The sequence below is a fragment of the Rhamphochromis sp. 'chilingali' genome (genome assembly GCF_963969265.1).
Source record: "Rhamphochromis sp. 'chilingali' genome assembly, chromosome: 1".
Lineage (NCBI taxonomy): Eukaryota > Metazoa > Chordata > Actinopteri > Cichliformes > Cichlidae > Rhamphochromis > Rhamphochromis sp. 'chilingali'.
The window spans coordinates 14,457,026-14,475,382 of NC_137929.1; the positions used below are offsets into that span (position 1 = coordinate 14,457,026).

At 41.3% G+C, this 18,357-nt stretch overlaps 2 protein-coding genes and 1 long non-coding RNA gene across 3 annotated transcripts in view; all 3 read right to left on the bottom strand.

Moving 5' to 3' along the window:
• LOC308394039 (protein NLRC3-like) overlaps window positions 1–6,814 on the bottom strand; it is a 237,891-nt gene extending 231,077 nt beyond the window's left edge. Inside the window, exon 1 of the mRNA XM_080878165.1 lies at window positions 6,695–6,814. The gene's annotated coding sequence lies outside the window, so the exon portion shown is untranslated. The remainder of the gene's footprint in view (window positions 1–6,694) is intronic.
• Window positions 1–18,357, bottom strand: part of LOC308407496 (protein NLRC3-like) — a gene marked incomplete at its 3' end in the record, with an annotated part of 496,743 nt that overhangs the window by 239,862 nt on the left and 238,524 nt on the right. Inside the window, exons 2-3 of the mRNA XM_080899151.1 lie at window positions 3,570–3,646; window positions 1,638–3,453 (exon numbers count right to left, since the gene is read on the bottom strand). Coding sequence (XP_080755277.1) covers window positions 1,638–3,453; window positions 3,570–3,646 — 1,893 coding nt within the window. The remainder of the gene's footprint in view (window positions 1–1,637; window positions 3,454–3,569; window positions 3,647–18,357) is intronic.
• LOC308394560 lies at window positions 7,560–17,081 on the bottom strand. Its single transcript, XR_013971238.1, has 4 exons — window positions 16,617–17,081; window positions 8,000–8,131; window positions 7,817–7,915; window positions 7,560–7,658 (listed from the first exon to the last, which is right to left on the bottom strand). It is a non-coding gene; the product is annotated as an uncharacterized lncRNA (long non-coding RNA).

An 18,357-nucleotide genomic window follows, 5' to 3' on the forward strand; every position in this document is an offset into this window, starting at 1 on the left:
CACACCTGAATCCTTGAGGTCATTATTTCTACTCATGTCCAGCTCTGTCAGATGGGAGGGGTTGGACTTCAGAGCTGAGGCCACAACTTCACAGTGAGACTCTTTGAGTCCACACTGAGTTAGCCTGTGATGATAGAAAATATAAAATGTGTTATTATAAAAGCAGAAAATCTGCATTATAAACACAGACTGAATGTATATGAAGACAAAACAGAGTGAGGTCATAATCTGATGAATCTGCTCGTCACATCTGTGCTTCAGCTCCTCTTACTGTGTTTGACATGACACAACGATTGAGTCTCTCTCAGACCTGCAGACTTTTAATGAGAATCTTTGTTTGGCTTTAATCTGCAGATGAAGGAGGAAGATGGTGTCACATTTAGGCTTCCATAATGTCCACAGTCTGTCACTGAGATCTGATCCAGAGTCAGAGTGAAGACACACATTTGGACTGTTTCCTGTTTTGACTCCAGAACATTTTGAATGAGTTCAGCTCAGTGAAGAGTTCCAGCTGGAAAGATGATCTCTGTTTGCTACCTGCTGTCAGGTACGACTGTTCACGTCCACACGCACGAAAAACCTGCTGACTGTCACCAAACGGAGCAGAAATCTCATCACTGGACAATATTAATGATGAATGAACTCAGAGCTGCTGATATCAGATCTGATCTCAGGGGAACTAAATACAGAAATGATTGGCTCATTTGAGCTTTCTGAGCCATTATCTGCTGGTGTGTCGCTAGTTGGCAGAAAATGATTTGTATTCCTGTTCAGGGCTTCAGTGTTTATGAGTCCAGATCCAGGTGACAGCAAGTCAAAATGATGTTACCTGTCTGTGTCCAGCAGCAGCCTGTATTCACTTTGAATATTGTTATAACCTGACATGGATCAGTTTGTCTTTGATTGGTTTGTAAATGTCACTGTTTCCATTGGACCTGAGTGACGTACAAAGACAGAGAGGGAGAGAAAGGAGAGAGAGGATGGAGACAGCAAAGAGAGAGCAAACACAAACAGGTGAGAGTGGACAGGTGACCAAGGTCAGCAACCAATCAGAGAGCTTCTGTTTGACCCACAGTCACTGATGATGACTGCACATAACCAAGCAGTGTGTTACTCTGATATCAAATATGGATCCTGCTCTTATAATAATGATCATCAGATGATATTATTGTGTTATTTTGTAGCTGAATACGATGTTTGTGTGATTATCAGTGAAAGAAGCAGTGAGGAGGATGGAGAGAGAGAGAGGACAGAGGGTGAAGTTAGAAACACTAAAAGGATTTTTCATGGATTTCATGGATGATTTGAGTGATTTCCAGCAGGACACTTAAACATGTCAGTGGACGTCCTAAAGAACATATTCACTGATATGAAACATGTCATTGAACAGGATTAATACCAGTGGAAACATGGTGGAAACAGCTGTGACTGCATGGATGTGACACACTTCAAATCTGTTCTCCACTCTTGGATTTGGGATCCATGGAGCTGCTGCTGAGTCTGTACAATAAAGGAATGGTGTGGAAGGTTGCAGCGTACGGACACAAACACTTTGTGCTTACAATCTGATTTTATTTTCAACATTAAACTACTAACCTACACTGATCAATGATGTTAATGATCACATCTGGACTCACCCAGCCTTTCTGCAGTTCCTCACAGCTGGAATCAGTCTCTGTCGTCCCCGCTCTGATGTGTTGTACTTCTGCAGGTCAAACTCATCCAGAACCTCCTCTGACATCTGCAGCATGAAGGCCAGAGCTGAGCACTGGATCTCAGAGAGTTCCTTCTCTGATCTGTTCTCTGACTTCAGGAACTCTTGGATCTCCTGAAATAATGAGAGGTGGTTCATCTCCATCAGACAGTGGAAGATGTTGATGCTTCTGTCAGGAGAGATTTCATAACTGTTCATCTTCTTCAGGTTGTTGATGACTCTCTGGATGGTTCCTGGACTGATCTCTGTCTGACCCAGCAGACCTACTAAGAGTCTCTGGTTGGACTCCAGACAGAGGCCATGAAGGAAGCGAACAAACAGGTCCAGGTGGCCATTTTTACTCTGGAGGGATTTATACATGGCTCTGCTCAGAAATACATCAAGTGATTGGAGATGTTTGTTATCAAAAACACTGGTGAAAGATTCTGATTTTAGAAACATCTTCAGCACCTTTGTCTTCCTGTTGGTGTGACAGTGGAACATGTAGACAGCAGCCAGAAACTCCTGAATGCTCAGATGAACAAAGCAGTAGACTGGTTTCTGGAAGATCACACACTCTCTTTTGAAGATCTCTGTACAAACTCCTGAGTACACCGAGGCCTCTGTCACATCCAGACCACACTGCTCCAGGTCTTCTTGGTAGAACATGATGTTTCCTTTCTCCAGATGTTCAAACGCCAGCCTCCCCAGCTTCAGAAGAACTTTCCTATCAGCCTTCGTCAGCTCCTGTGGACTCGTCTCATGTCCCTCATGGTACTTGTTCTTCTTCCTCTTTGTCTGAACCAGCAGGAAGTGTGAGTACATGTCAGTCAGGGTCTTGGGCAGCTCTCCTCTCTGCTCTGTAGTCAACATGTGCTCCAGAACTGTAGCAGTGATCCAGCAGAAGACTGGGATACTACACATGATGTGGAGGCTCCTGGATGTCTTCATGTGGGAGATGATTCTGCTGGACAGCTCTTCATCACTGAATCTCCTCCTGAAGTACTCCTCCTTCTGGGCGTCAGTGAAGCCTCGGACTTCTGTTAGCCTGTCAACACATGTAGGAGGGATCTGATTGGCTGCTGCGGGTCGGGAAGTTATCCAGACGAGAGCCGAGGGAAGCAGATTCCCCTGGATGAGGTTTGTCAGCAGCTGGCTGACTGATGACTTCTGTGTGACATCAGACAGCAGCTTCCTGTTGGTGAAATCCAATGAAAGTCTGCTTTCATCCAGGCCGTCAAAGATGAACAAAAGCTGAGAGACAGCCAGCTTCTCTGCTGTGACCTTCTGTAATGTTGGATGGAAAACATGGAGCAGCTCCAGAAGACTGTACTGCTCATCTCTGATCAGGTTCAGCTCCCTGAATGAAAGCAGAACCACCACACTGACATGTTGGTTCTCCAAGCCCTCTGCCCAGTCCAGAGTGAACTTCTGCACTGAGAAGGTTTTTCCAACACCAGCCACGCCGTTGGTCAGAACCACTCTGATGGGTCTCTGTTGGTCAGGTAAGGCTTTAAAGATGTCCTGGCACCTGATTGGAGCGTCATGGAGGGCGTCCATCTTGGAAGCTGTCTCCAGCTGCCTCACCTCATGTTGGGTATGAACCTCTTCACTCTGTCCCTCTGTGATGTAGAGCTCAGTGTAGATGGTGTTGAGGAGGGTTCTACTTCCTGTTTCATCACTTCCTTCAGTCACACGTTCACATCTCCTCCTCAGACTGATCTTATGTTCATCTAAAACCTCCTGCAGACCAACATCTGCTGAAAGAAAGAAAAACAATGAGACTAAAGAGAAAGAAAACTCTTCAATGTCTGAACAACACAAGAAGTCCAGTTTTCAGAAATGAGTCCATCAGCAGACAGATGTTCAGTCTTACTTTGTACACAGCTGCTCTGACTGGCTGTCTGCAGTCCAGCTCTGCTTCTGGATCTTTCTCCACACTGTGCAGAAGCTCTGATGGTGACACAGAAAAGTCACAGTGGAGATACTTCTGTCCACCTTTGATTAGACTCATTATAAAAAGGAAAACAAAGTTTGAACACAGTCATGTTTCCAGTTCACTGACTTACATTTATTCCATGGACACTCACTCTAACCTGAAGCACAGCTACAACCCAACATTGTTGAGGCCTCATCTCCTCCTTTCCTGACTGTAGAGGTTAAATATGCAACAACCAACAAATAAAAGAATTTGGTTCATTTCAAAGAAATTCACACGGTGACCAAGTAAAGTAACCGTAGTAAAGGAGACAACATCCCGTTGATGGTGGGATTATTTGAAAGATTTGCTTTAGTCACGTCACCAAATGCAGTTGAACCACCCGTGGATCCATGTTTGACCATTCTACCACTCTGAGCTCTGCTTTTGAATCATTTTATTATTATCATCATTCATTTATTCATTCTTTGGAGGGGGGCTATTTCCTAATGCCGCCCTAATAAGCTGATGTTCAAGGGGAAATATAACAGAAACTCTTTCAGTGTTATTCATTAATAAATTAACAGATAAACTGTGAAGAAGAAAAAAACTGAGATTTAAAGGAGAGAGTGAGAAACTTGATCATCCATCCTCATAATACATGTTTATCAGTATCTGCTGTGACCATACTGCAGTAATAACTACAAGTCTACATTTCTGTGACTGTTGATCAATCACAGCAGGAATCTGAGCTCATCTCTGCACACAGAGCAGCTTCAGCTCTGGGATAAACTGCTCGCTTCACGTCCTTCTCAGCTCACAGACACTCATCCTGATATTTTCCTTTAACATTTGATGGTATAATTCATCTGAGTTTACACTTTATCTGCATAAATACAGAAAAACATACCCAAACACCAGAAACCATCAGTTTCACCATGTAGAATATATTGTTGTTTCCTTGCTTTTAATTCAGAGAAAAACTCTGATTTTGATTTTCTCTGTTCTCTTTGCCACAGCCCATCCCAGCAGCAGCTGAAGCAGCTGACTGTCACAACACTGAATAACACTTTAGGAGGAATTTCAGAGGTCAGTAAAGCTCCAGTTTCAACATCAGTTAATTAATCATAGGTCATCATAAATGTTAACCTGGCTGGCACACATGTTAATGTTAGCCATTTAAATATTAGCAGTTAGCTGAGGCCACAAGAAGAAGAGGCCCTAGAAGAACAATGGATGATAAGATTCGATTTTCAAGACTGGGCAGAGACGTGTTTTCCTTTACTGTCTCTTACAGAGGAGGGAGCAGATACCAGACGAGGTCACGGAGGTACGGGGAGGATTCGCAGCAGACAGCAAGACTGCCACGTCCATGCGAGAGAGCGATGGCTACGATAATCTCTGTTTTTGTCTCCCTATATAATGTTGTACAGCCCATGTGAGGGTTAACACAAACATCAGTCCTTCTACTTCAGTATGTTTGACACTTTGTTTACACCTAAATTAACTTTACTGTTAACGAGTTTTCATGTTTCTGTAATCCACCAGTGTGCTCATGCTTTTTAAGTGAAAACATATTTTTAATGATCAAATATAATTATGTTTGTTATTTGTGGATTTTAAATGTCCTTGACAGAGACAGATGATGATCATTATCCTGCACTGTGCTCTCAGGTTTGGTCGAGCTAGCACAAAGAATGGCTATGTTGAACTTCCTCCTGGGATCTACACTAAGAAGTGAGTCCAACATTAGCAGGGTCTCTTTCCTTTATCTGATTCACTTTAGCATTCACAGTCACGTGAAGCTTGTTATTAACTCGATAAGTCAACCCAGGGTTTCAGCTGAGCGCTCACATGAAACACATGGTGTTGGCAGCATCTGATCAATCATATTCATGGAGACGTGTATCAGCAACAGAGCAGCTGAGTTTGCAGAAGGAAGTCAAACTAAACCACAGGAACAATATGAGGAGATTACACACATAATAAAATACTAGCAGTAACACAGCTGCTGCAGACAAATCAGTCGTGTGATCGTGTGTGAGAGGAGAAGGACTGTAAAGGAGTTTGGTGTTAAAAGCTCTGTATGAATGTGGGAGACTTTGAAGGGCTTTAAAAAGGCCAATATAAAATAAAAGGCAGCAAAATTGCTGAGTGTGAAAGTCACCAGACTTATCAGACCTCTGTGATTAAGACCTGTAAGAACACCTGTTTGTACTTGTTGGCATTATATCAAACACACACGTATATTAAGCCTTGTGGACAGTCATAGCCTGCTGCTAGCATGAATGCTAAACGTACTGCTGTGGATGATCAGCTGAAAAACTTGTGGTCAGTTTGACTGTTTGCTGTATTTAAAGTGTTTTTCTCAGTTCATCTGTATTCAAAGTGCATTCGGGGCTTTAGCTGACAGCTCTTTGTGCTAACAAACTAAACTCTCTTAGTTTAAGCCAGCAGACTTTACCAAACACAAAGCCTGCTGCTGCCTCCATGGGTTAGCTTGTGTGACTGGTGTTTACACCAATGAAATCTAAATCACACTAATGTGTCCTCCAAGGTGTTTGGTGGGAGCACTGAGTGAAACATAAGAGCTCTGGTAAAATAACAAACAGGGCTGTGAGAGCAACTGAAGTGATAAAAATACTGTTTAAAGATAAAAAACACTTTGATGTTCTCTCGTCACCTAACAAAGTCCAAACCCTGTGAACTATTTTAGCTTTAATAACTGTGGATTCAGGTATCCTGAACCCATCTTTGGACATTTGTAATGAAATATTTTAAAACTCCATCAGAGACTCCTGATGTGGCTGTTTGGAGAAGGAAAAGAGGGACAAAGTGGAGCGTTGAGCTGAGGCTTCATTCACTGCAAACCTACAGTTATGTTTCCTTATTTCTGCTGTTTGCATGTTCACAGCTGAAATAAAGCTGCCTCTTTGACTTCATCCTGTTGTGTTTGGGTCCAATCCTGCCTGCCACACAGCGCTACAGGACAAAGTCTAATATTTTTATCTTTTTAATGAATCTTTGGTCATATTTATCCAGGAAAACACAAACATGTAAAGGAGTCATCACAGTTCTCTGACCTCGTTGGTCCAGGTTCACCACTGAAGTTTGGAGGATAACCTTTGGACCAGTCACTCCTCACAGACGGACAGCTGGATCCTGCAGACTGTGACCTCTGACCTCTGCAGACACAAACATGTTTTATTCAATGATCAATTCTCTGATAAAGTGATTGAAGCAGCTGTGATCACACAGAGTGCAGATAATGCAGCTGTTTCCTGTCAGTAACAGTCCTCTTAGATTAGAGTTCAGCTTTTTACAGGAAAACAAATGTCCCTGAATGCAACAGTGAGACACAGTCTGCCTGTGTGGCTGTGATAGCTGCCGTTAGGAGCGCTCATGTGTTTGCAGTTAGACGAGGAGATGTTACCATCATGGACACGTTAACAAATCCTGCAGCATCACGTGGCACAAACACTTTGTGTTCCTGTCATCTGCAAGCAACAGGAAGTTCATTAATAAAGGCAGGATGGAGACGCGACTGTGATGGTTCTCCTTCATCCAGCTGTTACACACATCTGGGCTCACAGGACGAGCCTTTGTCTAATACAGCAGCTGCTCTCTGAACACTTTTCTGAAGAGGAGCTGCACAAACCTTTGTTTGCTTTCTAGAGCAGCGTATCAAAGTCAAACTACCCACTGCTAGCAGCTGTTTCTATCATAGTTTAGGATCCAGATGTGTGAGGTCTAAATTTACACCTCTGATTAAAATACGTAGTTAAAAACAGCCAATTGAGTCCAAATGTGTCTTAAACCAGATAAACTGACAGTTACAGCTGAGCCTGTGTGTCCTTGGAGACACTGCTCTGCTACAGAGATGCATTTTAGAAACCAGGAAACATCAAAATCATTTAAATCAGAGAGTTCTTGTTATTAACAGCTCACCTCTCTGCAGCGGACACAGGCTGGGATTTAAAATCAATGCCTCGACAATTGGACCGGTCACTCTTTAAGGACACAGAGCTGGATGGTTTCTGATTGACGCTAAAAGTAAGTGAACATGAAACATGTGTCACATCCAATGTGTCCAATACATTACATAAAAAGTATAAACAAACTATGTAAATAGTTTATTATTTAAATCGTTAAATAGTAAAAAGCTGATTAAAATTTCAAACATTTTAACACTGACATGAACTTACTTTTTGTCAGATGACTTTTTTTGCCCTAAATTATGAAAGAAATGCTTCACCCGTTTGCTCTTAGAGGACACAGAGCTGGGTGGAGGTCCAGGCTGGTTCCTGTGAATAATGATGGAGCAGTGATGTGAGTGCTGAGCTGTGACATGGAGAAGAGTCATGGACAGTTAGAGATGGTCATCTCACCTCTGAGCTTTGGTCTGGCTCTCATGTTCCCCACACAGAGTGCTTTTAGAGGGAGGGACTCCCTCCTCTCTGTCCTCACACTGATCCATGCTGCTCAATTCACATCAGCTCACACACACTTTCTACCTTCACCTGCAGAGGAAACACAAATCATTCATGTGCACATCAACTGAGAGCTGCAGAGGTCGTGTCTGATGTGTTGGACTAACATCCATCTGAGACGCAGCTTTCATCAGTTCACTACAAAAAGTGTCACAGAGCCCAGTTCAGCCTCCAAATCCTCCATTACTGTAGTCCTACAAAGCAGCAGGTCAAACATGGCTGCAGAGAGCAGCTTTATGTCAGTAACCATGTCCAGGACCGAGCTGACTGCTTACAGAGTTCATACTCTAACTGCTAGCTGCCCTGCTAGCTAAGCTAACTCAGTAACAGTGACTCTGACAGCAGTTACTGTGGAACAGCGGCCGAGCTCAGGACACATTCAGTGTGTTTAGTCTGAGTCCTGGACTCTGATTCAATGGATTCAATCCAGCTCAGAGTTTCATGTGTTCATCAGAATAAAATACATGTACTAATATAACAGAAGTAATGCTCTGAATGCAGGACTGTAATGGAGGATAAATAAGGTTTTTACAGCCTGAAAGAAACATTCAGTTCATATATTTGTAGACAGTGAAGCAGTTTTTAATACTGCAGCTGTTTCCTTCACCTGTGTGTGTGTGAGCCACACCTTCATGTGCTGCTGTAGAAATATGTGGTCTGACTGCTCAGACTGAGTCTAGGAGGAAAGTTCACACGCTGGAGAAAGTTTTGTTCCTAACTTTGTCAGAGTTCGGCTCCAAAGACAAAGAAGACGGAGCTCACAGTCTGTAGATGGTCCTCAGTGTGTGTGTGAAGCCAAGAGAGCACACAGGAGTGTGTTTATGTCAGCAAATCAGTGTGTGTGAAGAGTCTGAGGGAGTGTGTGAATGAGACTCAACACTGAAACCAACAGTCCAAGAAAAGCGTCTGGATTTCTTTAAGTTTAACTTAAAGAAGTCCAGACGCTTTTCTTTTTGTCTCCATAATGTCTCCATAATGCTGCAATGTTATCTGCCCCAGAAACACTGTGCAGAAGCTCTGATGGTGACACAGAAAAGTCACAGTGGAGATACTTCTGTCCACCTTTGATTAGACTCATTATAAAAAGGAAAACAAAGTTTGAACACAGTCATGTTTCCAGTTCACTGACTTACATTTATTCCATGGACACTCACTCTAACCTGAACCACAGCTACAACCCAACATTGTTGAGGCCTCATCTCCTCCTTTCCTGACTGTAGAGGTTAAATATGCAACAACCGACAAATAAAAGAATTTGGTTCATTTCAAAGAAATTCACACGGTGACCAAGTAAAGTAACCGTAGTAAAGGAGACAACATCCCGTTGATGGTGGGATTATTTGAAAGATTTGCTTTAGTCACGTCACCAAATGCAGTTGAACCACCCGTGGATCCATGTTTGACCATTCTACCACTCTGAGCTCTGCTTTTGAATCATTTTATTATTATCATCATTCATTTATTCATTCTTTGGAGGGGGGCTATTTCCTAATGCCGCCCTAATAAGCTGATGTTCAAGGGGAAATATAACAGAAACTCTTTCAGTGTTATTCATTAATAAATTAACAGATAAACTGTGAAGAAGAAAAAACTGAGATTTAAAGGAGAGAGTGAGAAACTTGATCATCCATCCTCATAATACATGTTTATCAGTATCTGCTGTGACCATACTGCAGTAATAACTACAAGTCTACATTTCTGTGACTGTTGATCAATCACAGCAGGAATCTGAGCTCATCTCTGCACACAGAGCAGCTTCAGCTCTGGGATAAACTGCTCGCTTCACGTCCTTCTCAGCTCACAGACACTCATCCTGATATTTTCCTTTAACATTTGATGGTATCTGGAATAGTTGGCAGTAATAAGGATGATTTTCTGTAAAATAATATTGATATGAGCCGTGAATTATTCGTAGATGAGCGTTAGATTAGTTTGATGGGTTAACTCAGAGAGCTGAAGATATGGTGGACATGCTGACCTCGCTCCGTGGTGTACAGGGCCGTTTACCCTCATGATTAATATTCACAATAAAAAAATGAGGCGAACATCATGAAGTCTGTGTGTGTTTCATAGTGTCGAACCACCTTTGTACAGTTAAACCTAACAGTTACTACATGACGGAAACACCAACGTTATTTCTTTTATGTGTTTATCAGGTCACGCTGATTATTGAACAAAAACCCAAACATCAGATGTTAATCGAATCTTTTTGCTCTCTCTCCTCCTTAAACATGTTTTTAATGTTAGTTATAATTCAGAATTGGTGACTGGAACACGTATGACACATACGAACATCAGGAAATAAAAACACGATAAATATAACCTCTGTAAATGAAGTCAGTGTGCAGCGGGGGTTATTACAGCTGTGTACCGGCCTGCGCTTTGTCGGTGGTAATAGCAGCTCGATTGCTTGCGAGGCGAGCGGGTCTGTCCCACGCTTTGCCGTGAGACTGGGCTGGGCAGACATCTCCGAAATCATCGAAGCACTTTTGCAAAAAAGCTGTATCTTGACAAACCGACCAGACATCTGAAGATTAAACCGCTACATTCTCGGCTAAAAAATATTAAAACGGTATTTGGTGAGACACAAACTGTCATGGTCCCCGTGTCTGCCCGGCTGACTCAGGTTGGCTACATATGTTTCTTGTTTACATCTACCTCTCTCACGCTAGCTGTGTCTCGCCAGGGCGGAGCTCATTGCATCTCAGCAGCCCCGTTGACAGATCACAGTATTATTACTTTTAAACTTAACCCTGAAAATAAAACGCAGTTTAAAAAAGATTACTGGAAATTTAATGCAGATCTATTAATTGATGACGGGTATGTTAAGATAGTTAAAGAGCTCCTCCATAACATTTACAACAACGTAACAATTGGCAATTACATACATAGATGGGAATTTTTTCATTTAAAGTTAGAGAATTTTCAATTACGTTTAGTAAAATGAAAAGTAGACAACAGAAGGAATTTGAAAGTAAATTACTTTACGATATAAATAACTATTGTAATAGACATTTTATGTCAGAGGCTGATAAGAAATCCCTGTTGTCTTTACTCAATTAGATGATCTATACAAGAAAAAGGCTCATGGAGCTTACATTAGAGCTCGTGCAAAATGGATAGAAGAAGCTGAAAAAGTGCTTCATATTTCTACAATTTGGAGAAACGGAGGCAAGAAAAGAAATCTATTAATACATTAATCATAAATGGGGAGGAATGCACAAATCACAAGACTGTAGCGGAAGAAAAACATAAATTTTACTCAAATTTATTCTCCTCAAAATATTTAATTGCTGATTCATTAACTTTTTGTGATCAGATTGAACCTTATACTCCAAAAATCGATTCTGCATTCAGAGAAATTTGTGATTCTGATATATCACTGGATGACTGAGATCAAGCCTTAAACAAACTGAAAATGACAAAGCTCCTGGTCAGGATGGCTTGACTGCAATCTTTTATAAATTCTTCTGGAAAGAAATAAAAGAATTTTTCTTCAAAACTATTACTGAAATCATTAGTAATGAAATGTTAGCAACGACAATGAAACAGGGTCTTATCTCCCTTATTCCCAAACCTGGTAAAGATAAAAGACTAATCGATAATCTACGACCAATAATATTAGATTGGTTGTAGATCTACTGGATTCTAATCACTTAATTGAAGATGATGGTGTGATTCTTTTTTTAGACTTTTATAAGGCATTTGATACGGTCGAACATCCTTTTATTTTAAAAGCTCTACCCTATTTTGGTTTTGGTAAAAAAAACTTCATAGATTTAATTTCTTTATTATACTCTGACTCAATAGTTCTGTTTCTTTACCTTTTGGAACATCTAAACGCTTTAATGTTAGACGAGGAATCGTCAGTTTTTATAGAACATGAATGAAATTTCACTTTTCTCAAAGGCTTCTGGTTTGTACCTGAATATTAGAAAATGAGAATTATTAACTATTCGTGATTGTGACCTAGTAGCTCTCTTAACATAGCTGTTAAAACTGACATTAAATATTTGGGTATTATAATGTCAAAGAACACAAATAATAGAGAAAATCTACATTTTGAGCAAATTACCCAGAAATCAAAAAGATTACAGGCTACAAAGACACCTCTCCATCTTTGGACGTGTCTTGCTTACTAAAACAGAAGGTATCTCTGGATTGATTTATCCATCACAATGTTTATATGTTTCCAATAGTCTAATCAATAATATAAATCAAATTAATTTCAATTACATTTGGAGAAACAAGCAACATTATGTTAGGAAGAATGATATAGTGAAGTCATTTGAAGAAGGAGGTTTGAATGCGATTGATTTTGAAGCAATGATGGTTCCATCAAACTCAAATGGTTGCAATCTTTCATAAATAATTCAAACAGTATTTGGTTTTATTTTCCCAAAGTAATTTTGGAGAAGCTGGGTGGCATTGAATTTCTTATAAAGTGCGACTTTGAAATTTCCAAATTAAATTATCCAATTTTCACAAACAGGTTCTCCAGTACTGGAAAATGATACACAAGCATATTTTTTCTCCACATACAAATTCGATTTGGAACAACAGATGTATACGATAAAAGAAAATCCATCTTTTATAAGGATTGGATGGATCATGGCATTTGGACGGTTTTACACCTTTTAGACAATGACGGAAATGTGTTAACATATAACAAATTCATAGATAATTATGGCATATCATGTACTCAGAGTAAATTCATTAAAGTTGTGAAAGCCATTCCCCCTGCAATGATTCAGATGTCTTCCCCCGACTGAACAACAACCCGTCAACAACATGCTGAGCTGTGACTCTTCTTCCCTCTAAAGTCCTGGTGTTAACACTCACCCTGCATCAGCTTCACCTTTTTAAATTGTTTTTACTTTTCAAACCGACGGATCATTTGAAGCCAACCATCCAAAAACTGCTTCAGCTGTGTTTGATGTTTATGCTACAGCCTGTTTACCAATATAATCAATATCAGATATCAGAGCAACAGAAACCTCGGTGATCTGGGCCCTGTTTCAGGAAGCCGGTTTAGTGGAAACTCTGAGTAAGTATACCCTGAGTTAACGAAAACTCTGGGTTTTCGGTTTCACAAAGCGAGTTCAGCTGCAGCCTGAGTGAGTCACTATGACGACACACTCCGTGAAGCTAACCTGCCCCCTAGCAGGTTTACTACAACTAACCCTGACTGTCTCCGCCCCTTTGTCGGAAACCTGACAGTAGGAAGTGTCGGACATGGCGTGCCACTTCCTTGAAGAGCCAGTAGATCGTGAAGCCCAAATTCTCCGCAGAGCTCTCCGCCGGGAGAGAGTGATCAGAGCGCGTTTGGACATTTTATCATTTCCTGATGATTTTCTGTGTGAACGTTACCGTTTTTCAGCACAATCTATAAGTTATTTGGATAACATCCTCAGGCCATATATTACGCATGTGACACATCGCGGACATGCTCTCAGTTCATTACATATTATTTGTATTGCACTTCGGTTTCTTGCAAACGGGAGCTTTCTGTATAATATTGGTGACGCTGAGCACGTTTCCAAGGCTACCGTCTGTCGGGCAGTCAGGAATGTTACAGTTGCACTGAAACGTCTCCTGTACTCGTCTGTGGTGTTCCCCGGTCATAGACCCACAAGATTTATCAAAGAGGGATGCCACAAAATTGCAGGTATCAGGATGAACAAAACTTAATGTATGATGTGGTGATACTTGAACTACTACTTAAATTTTACATTTATTCTCACGGTTCCCAGGCGTGATTGGCTGTACAGATGGCACTCACATTCCAATCATTGCTCCTTCAGTAAATGAAGGAGACTATGTGAACAGGAAGTCTTTCCACAGCATTAATGTACAGGTACATAGTTCCCTGTAGCATTTCAAACTAACAAATTATTTCATTATAGTAATGGATGCTAATTTGTGTTCTCTGCACTGTGAAGATCATATGTGATGCTGCCAACATTATCACAAATGTGGAAGCCAAGTGGCCAGGCTCTGTCCATGACTCACAAATATTCCGTGAATGTACACTGAGCACAAAATTTGGACATGGTGAGTTGAGAATACTTTAAAATATATAAAGACCAATTGCTTCAGGGACATTTGAACTGAAGTGTACCCTTCTGTCTTAGGAGAGTTCACTGGCTACTTGCTTGGTGATAGGGGGTATCCATGTTTACCCTATTTGCTTACCCCTTACTCTGACCCTGAACCGGGCCCACAGCAGCGATATAATCTGGCTAATTGCAGGACAAGAGCCAGAATTGAAATGACTATCGGAATGCTTAAGGCCCGGTTCCAGTGCCTGCAAAGACTCAGGGTCACCCCAGAAAGGGCATGTGACATTATTGTGGCATGTGTGATTCTTCACAACATTGCCACAATTAGAGGAGAACACTGTCCTTCTGAACCAAACATCAGCAGTGATCCAAACCATGAACATCCTGACCCTCCCACGGACATACAAGATGGAAGTGCAGTCAGAGACACCATATGTCACAATCATTTCTTTTGACCCATCACCTCAACATGTTGAAAGAAGAATAAACAGATTTTTTGTTCAACTGGCTTTATTGGTCGCCTGTATTTCCTGTACACAAAGTATTAAAAGATGTAAACCTCATAAAGTGTCTCTGTTGCTTCCTCCTCTGTAACAGCTGTCAATGTTTCTTCATTATTTTCCTGTAGTAAAGAAATAAACAACATTGCTGTTCTACTGTAACCTCATATAATCTGTGGAGTATTACTCACAACTGCATGTTGGTCTGGCTCAACAGGAGGCTGCACCAGATGCAGTACACCACCACCATCAACTGATAGAATATGAGGTTTATACAGGTCACTTATAACTTACAAGGGACCAAATGGCAATTAACAAACATACCAAGCACCTTACACTTCATTGTCATTATGCTCTCAAAGACAACCAAGACTGAGGGAAGGCAAAATCAGTCGGAAAATAACTTCACTACAAAATAATTCATTATGGTAAAGAGTTTATCAAATGAATGTGTCGCACTGCAAAGGTGACTGTGAAGAAAGGATGTATGCACATCATGTATTATTTTGAATTTACCCCCTATGTAGGCACTTGTGTCTTGCGGGGTTATTGCCTCAGAGGATGTCCCCGCAGAGATGCCTTCAGCCACAGGGCGCCCACTGTTTTGGCTGAGGGCCAACTGCTCAGCCTCTGTGAGTGGTGGTGGTGGTGGAGGACCCCCACCTGTTTTTCGGGCCTCCGCTTTTTTTCTGTTGGCTATAACGGGTCACATTTGAGCATACAGAGTAAGCAAATATGTACTTGTAATGTGCTCAGATAATTTCAATAAGTGCTTACAGAAAGAAAATTAATGTAGCCTCTAACTGCAATTGATTTACATCGGACAAACAGACCAAGCACTATGGCTCATAATACAATTACACCTTACCTGTTTGGACTATATTTTTATATTTCATTTTTACTTGCTGCCAGGAACGTTTGGGGCCTGTTGGGTTGCACCTGCGCTCACATCACATCACAAAATAAAATGTATAAAATAACAAATAAAATAACATATGATAAAATAACGTGTTAAATGGGTGGAAATCCCTAGATCAATGTTTAAAGTAACACTCACGCATTGACTCTGTTGGCTATGTTTTGCCATGCATGCTCCCTTTCTTTCGCAGCTGAGGCTGTGTTACTTTTTTCCGCGGAATTTGCATGTTATCGGCATATGCTGCCATCAGAATTTCGGCCTCAAGCGCTGTGAAATACATTGACCGCGCCTTCTTTCCCTCCGTCTCCATGGTGACTCGCTTAATCTGTGCTCCGCTTATCAGGGCTTTATGTATCCTCGTCCGCGCGCTTCACTTGGGGTTAAAGCAACTCCGCGTTGACTGAACTAATTGTTATCAGCCTTTCTGAAACGGAATATTCCGAGTTGGACAGTTCGGGGTTACTCAACCGTGAGTGTCGTTTTTCACTCTGAGTTTTCCAAACCGGCTTCCTGAAACAGGGCCCAGGACGCTGGGACTGAGAACAGGAAGTGGCTCAAACCTCACAGTTTCATAACGTCACCCTGAACTCCACTCACGGAGTTTCTGTCGCCATTGTAGTTTTTAAAGTCCCGTGATAAAGGCGGGTCTTTCTGTGAATCCGCACGCTCATTGGCTAATAGCTCGAGATTGACACATCGTTATCCAATGAGCGTGCGGGAACTTCCGACATAAAGTTGTTTCCTTTGAAAAACCAAAGTCTGATTATTTTTGCCTCCACTGACGGAGCCTGTTGTTCCCGCCACAGAGACACAGTAATGTCAGAGCGGTGTTAACACTCACCCTGCCTCAGCACAGCTCTCACTCTCCTCCTGCTCTCTCACACTAAACGGAGGCTCAGCTAAACTCACTTCCTCTCTACTTACAGGAAACCAGCGCTCAGAGGAGCCGACCGGCCTCACATTTCACCCACAGACACGAACAGCGTGGAATTATTTTATGTCATAAGAAGAAACATATTCATGTTAACACTCACCTGCCTCAGCTCCACCTTCCTCCTCCTGCTGCTCTGAACGGAGGCTCAATACTTTCACTTTCACTGCTGCTCCCTAAACACAGAGGATGCTGGGACTTGTAGTTGTTTCCTTCCGGTGCGGTCTTCCTCTTTGTTTGTTTGTGTTTGTGTTCAAGTTATTTCGATCATGTAAACATCAACAGAACACGTGAAGCCACACAGAGTTTGTATGTCGAGGTGGGTAGGAGGGTTTGAGGGTTTGGGGAGGGGTCAGAGGGAAGAGGTCTCTCAGTCTTGACAATCCACATTGATGGCATTGCATCTTTCAGCGTGTTTGTGGGTCGATTTGGATGCTCCAGGTGTGAGAGCAGCCACTCAGCCTCTACTGCAGATGTGTGTCACAAGTTCATCTAGTAGTAGGCTATGGCACTTGGCCACAGGTGGCAGCAGTGGACTGGCCTCCATGTGAGACTGCTCCAGCTGCTATGTGATAGTCCACCTGCAAACTGAAGATCATATGCAAGTTTTGGAAATTAAACTGTACAATATAAAGCGCCTTGAGGCGACTGTTGTTGTGATTTGGTGCTATGTAAATAAAAATGAATTGAAATTCAGAATATTCTTAACTTAGCTTTAAAACCAACCCAATCTCTCCTCCACACTCACAAACAAAGACAAACCAACTGACACATCTGAGTCCCTCACTTTCTTCAATCCACTCACTCTCACAAGCTCCACTTAGTCACACTGGCTCTGTTTATTACTAATTACTATTGTCTCCCCAGAAACACTTCCGTTTTCTTTTTTCCTATTTGTGTTTTCATTTTTTGTATTTGTGTTTTCTTTTTTCCTATTTCAGTTGTGTTTTTTGTGCTTTTGCAGCGTTTTTTTTTATTGCTGGTGTTTTCTTAAGTTGCAGTCCATTTGGCCTCTCAGGGCCACCGTAGATAAGGGCCAAAAATAAATGCATAACATCATTTCAAATCAGTTTAAAGGTTTATTTGCAAGACACAAAAACAGAAAAAATTAAAAGTTACAAATGTATTGTGTGTTTGAGGAAACCTCACAAATGTCACAGATGAAATATTTGGTGTTTATTTGCTGGTTTGTCGGTAGCAGCTCCTTCAAAGTAAGTCTACCACACATCTGTTTGACCAACGCCAGTTGATTTGGATCACCGGTCCAAACAATTTGAACGATTGTTGTGTTTCCTTTTGTGTTGAGTTTGACTGATATTTGCTGGATAGCAAATGTTTTAAAGCTATGCAACCTTTATCTGCACATAGCAGTTAAACTGTTTAGATCAATCTTTATTGATAATATACATTATTTATTTATGAATTACTGTGTACACAAGAATAAGTTAATGTATTAAGTTAAACTGGCTGAAGTTTTTGTATTATTCTTGTGATTTTTTTTATTGGCCCTGTTTATTTACAGGCCAGGTGACCCTTTAGGGGTTTAAAATGCTGAGCCAATGAACAGCTGGGAGCAGGAATCTTTCTTCACTGAAGCTTCCACTTCCACGGGTCTGGTAGGAAGTTGTCCAAGCCAACAAATCAAACAGACAAAAAAAATCCACATATCAATCACCTGGATCACCTGTTGAGAAAGAAAAAAGAGAAAACAAGCAAACAAAAGAGAGCAATATAATAAACAACATCACCGCGATGATCTATGTGAATATAACTGTAAATACTAAATATTGAATATTATTGTGCAGCACGTAAGATCGACAGCGCACAGTGTGCTTTGAGGTAGC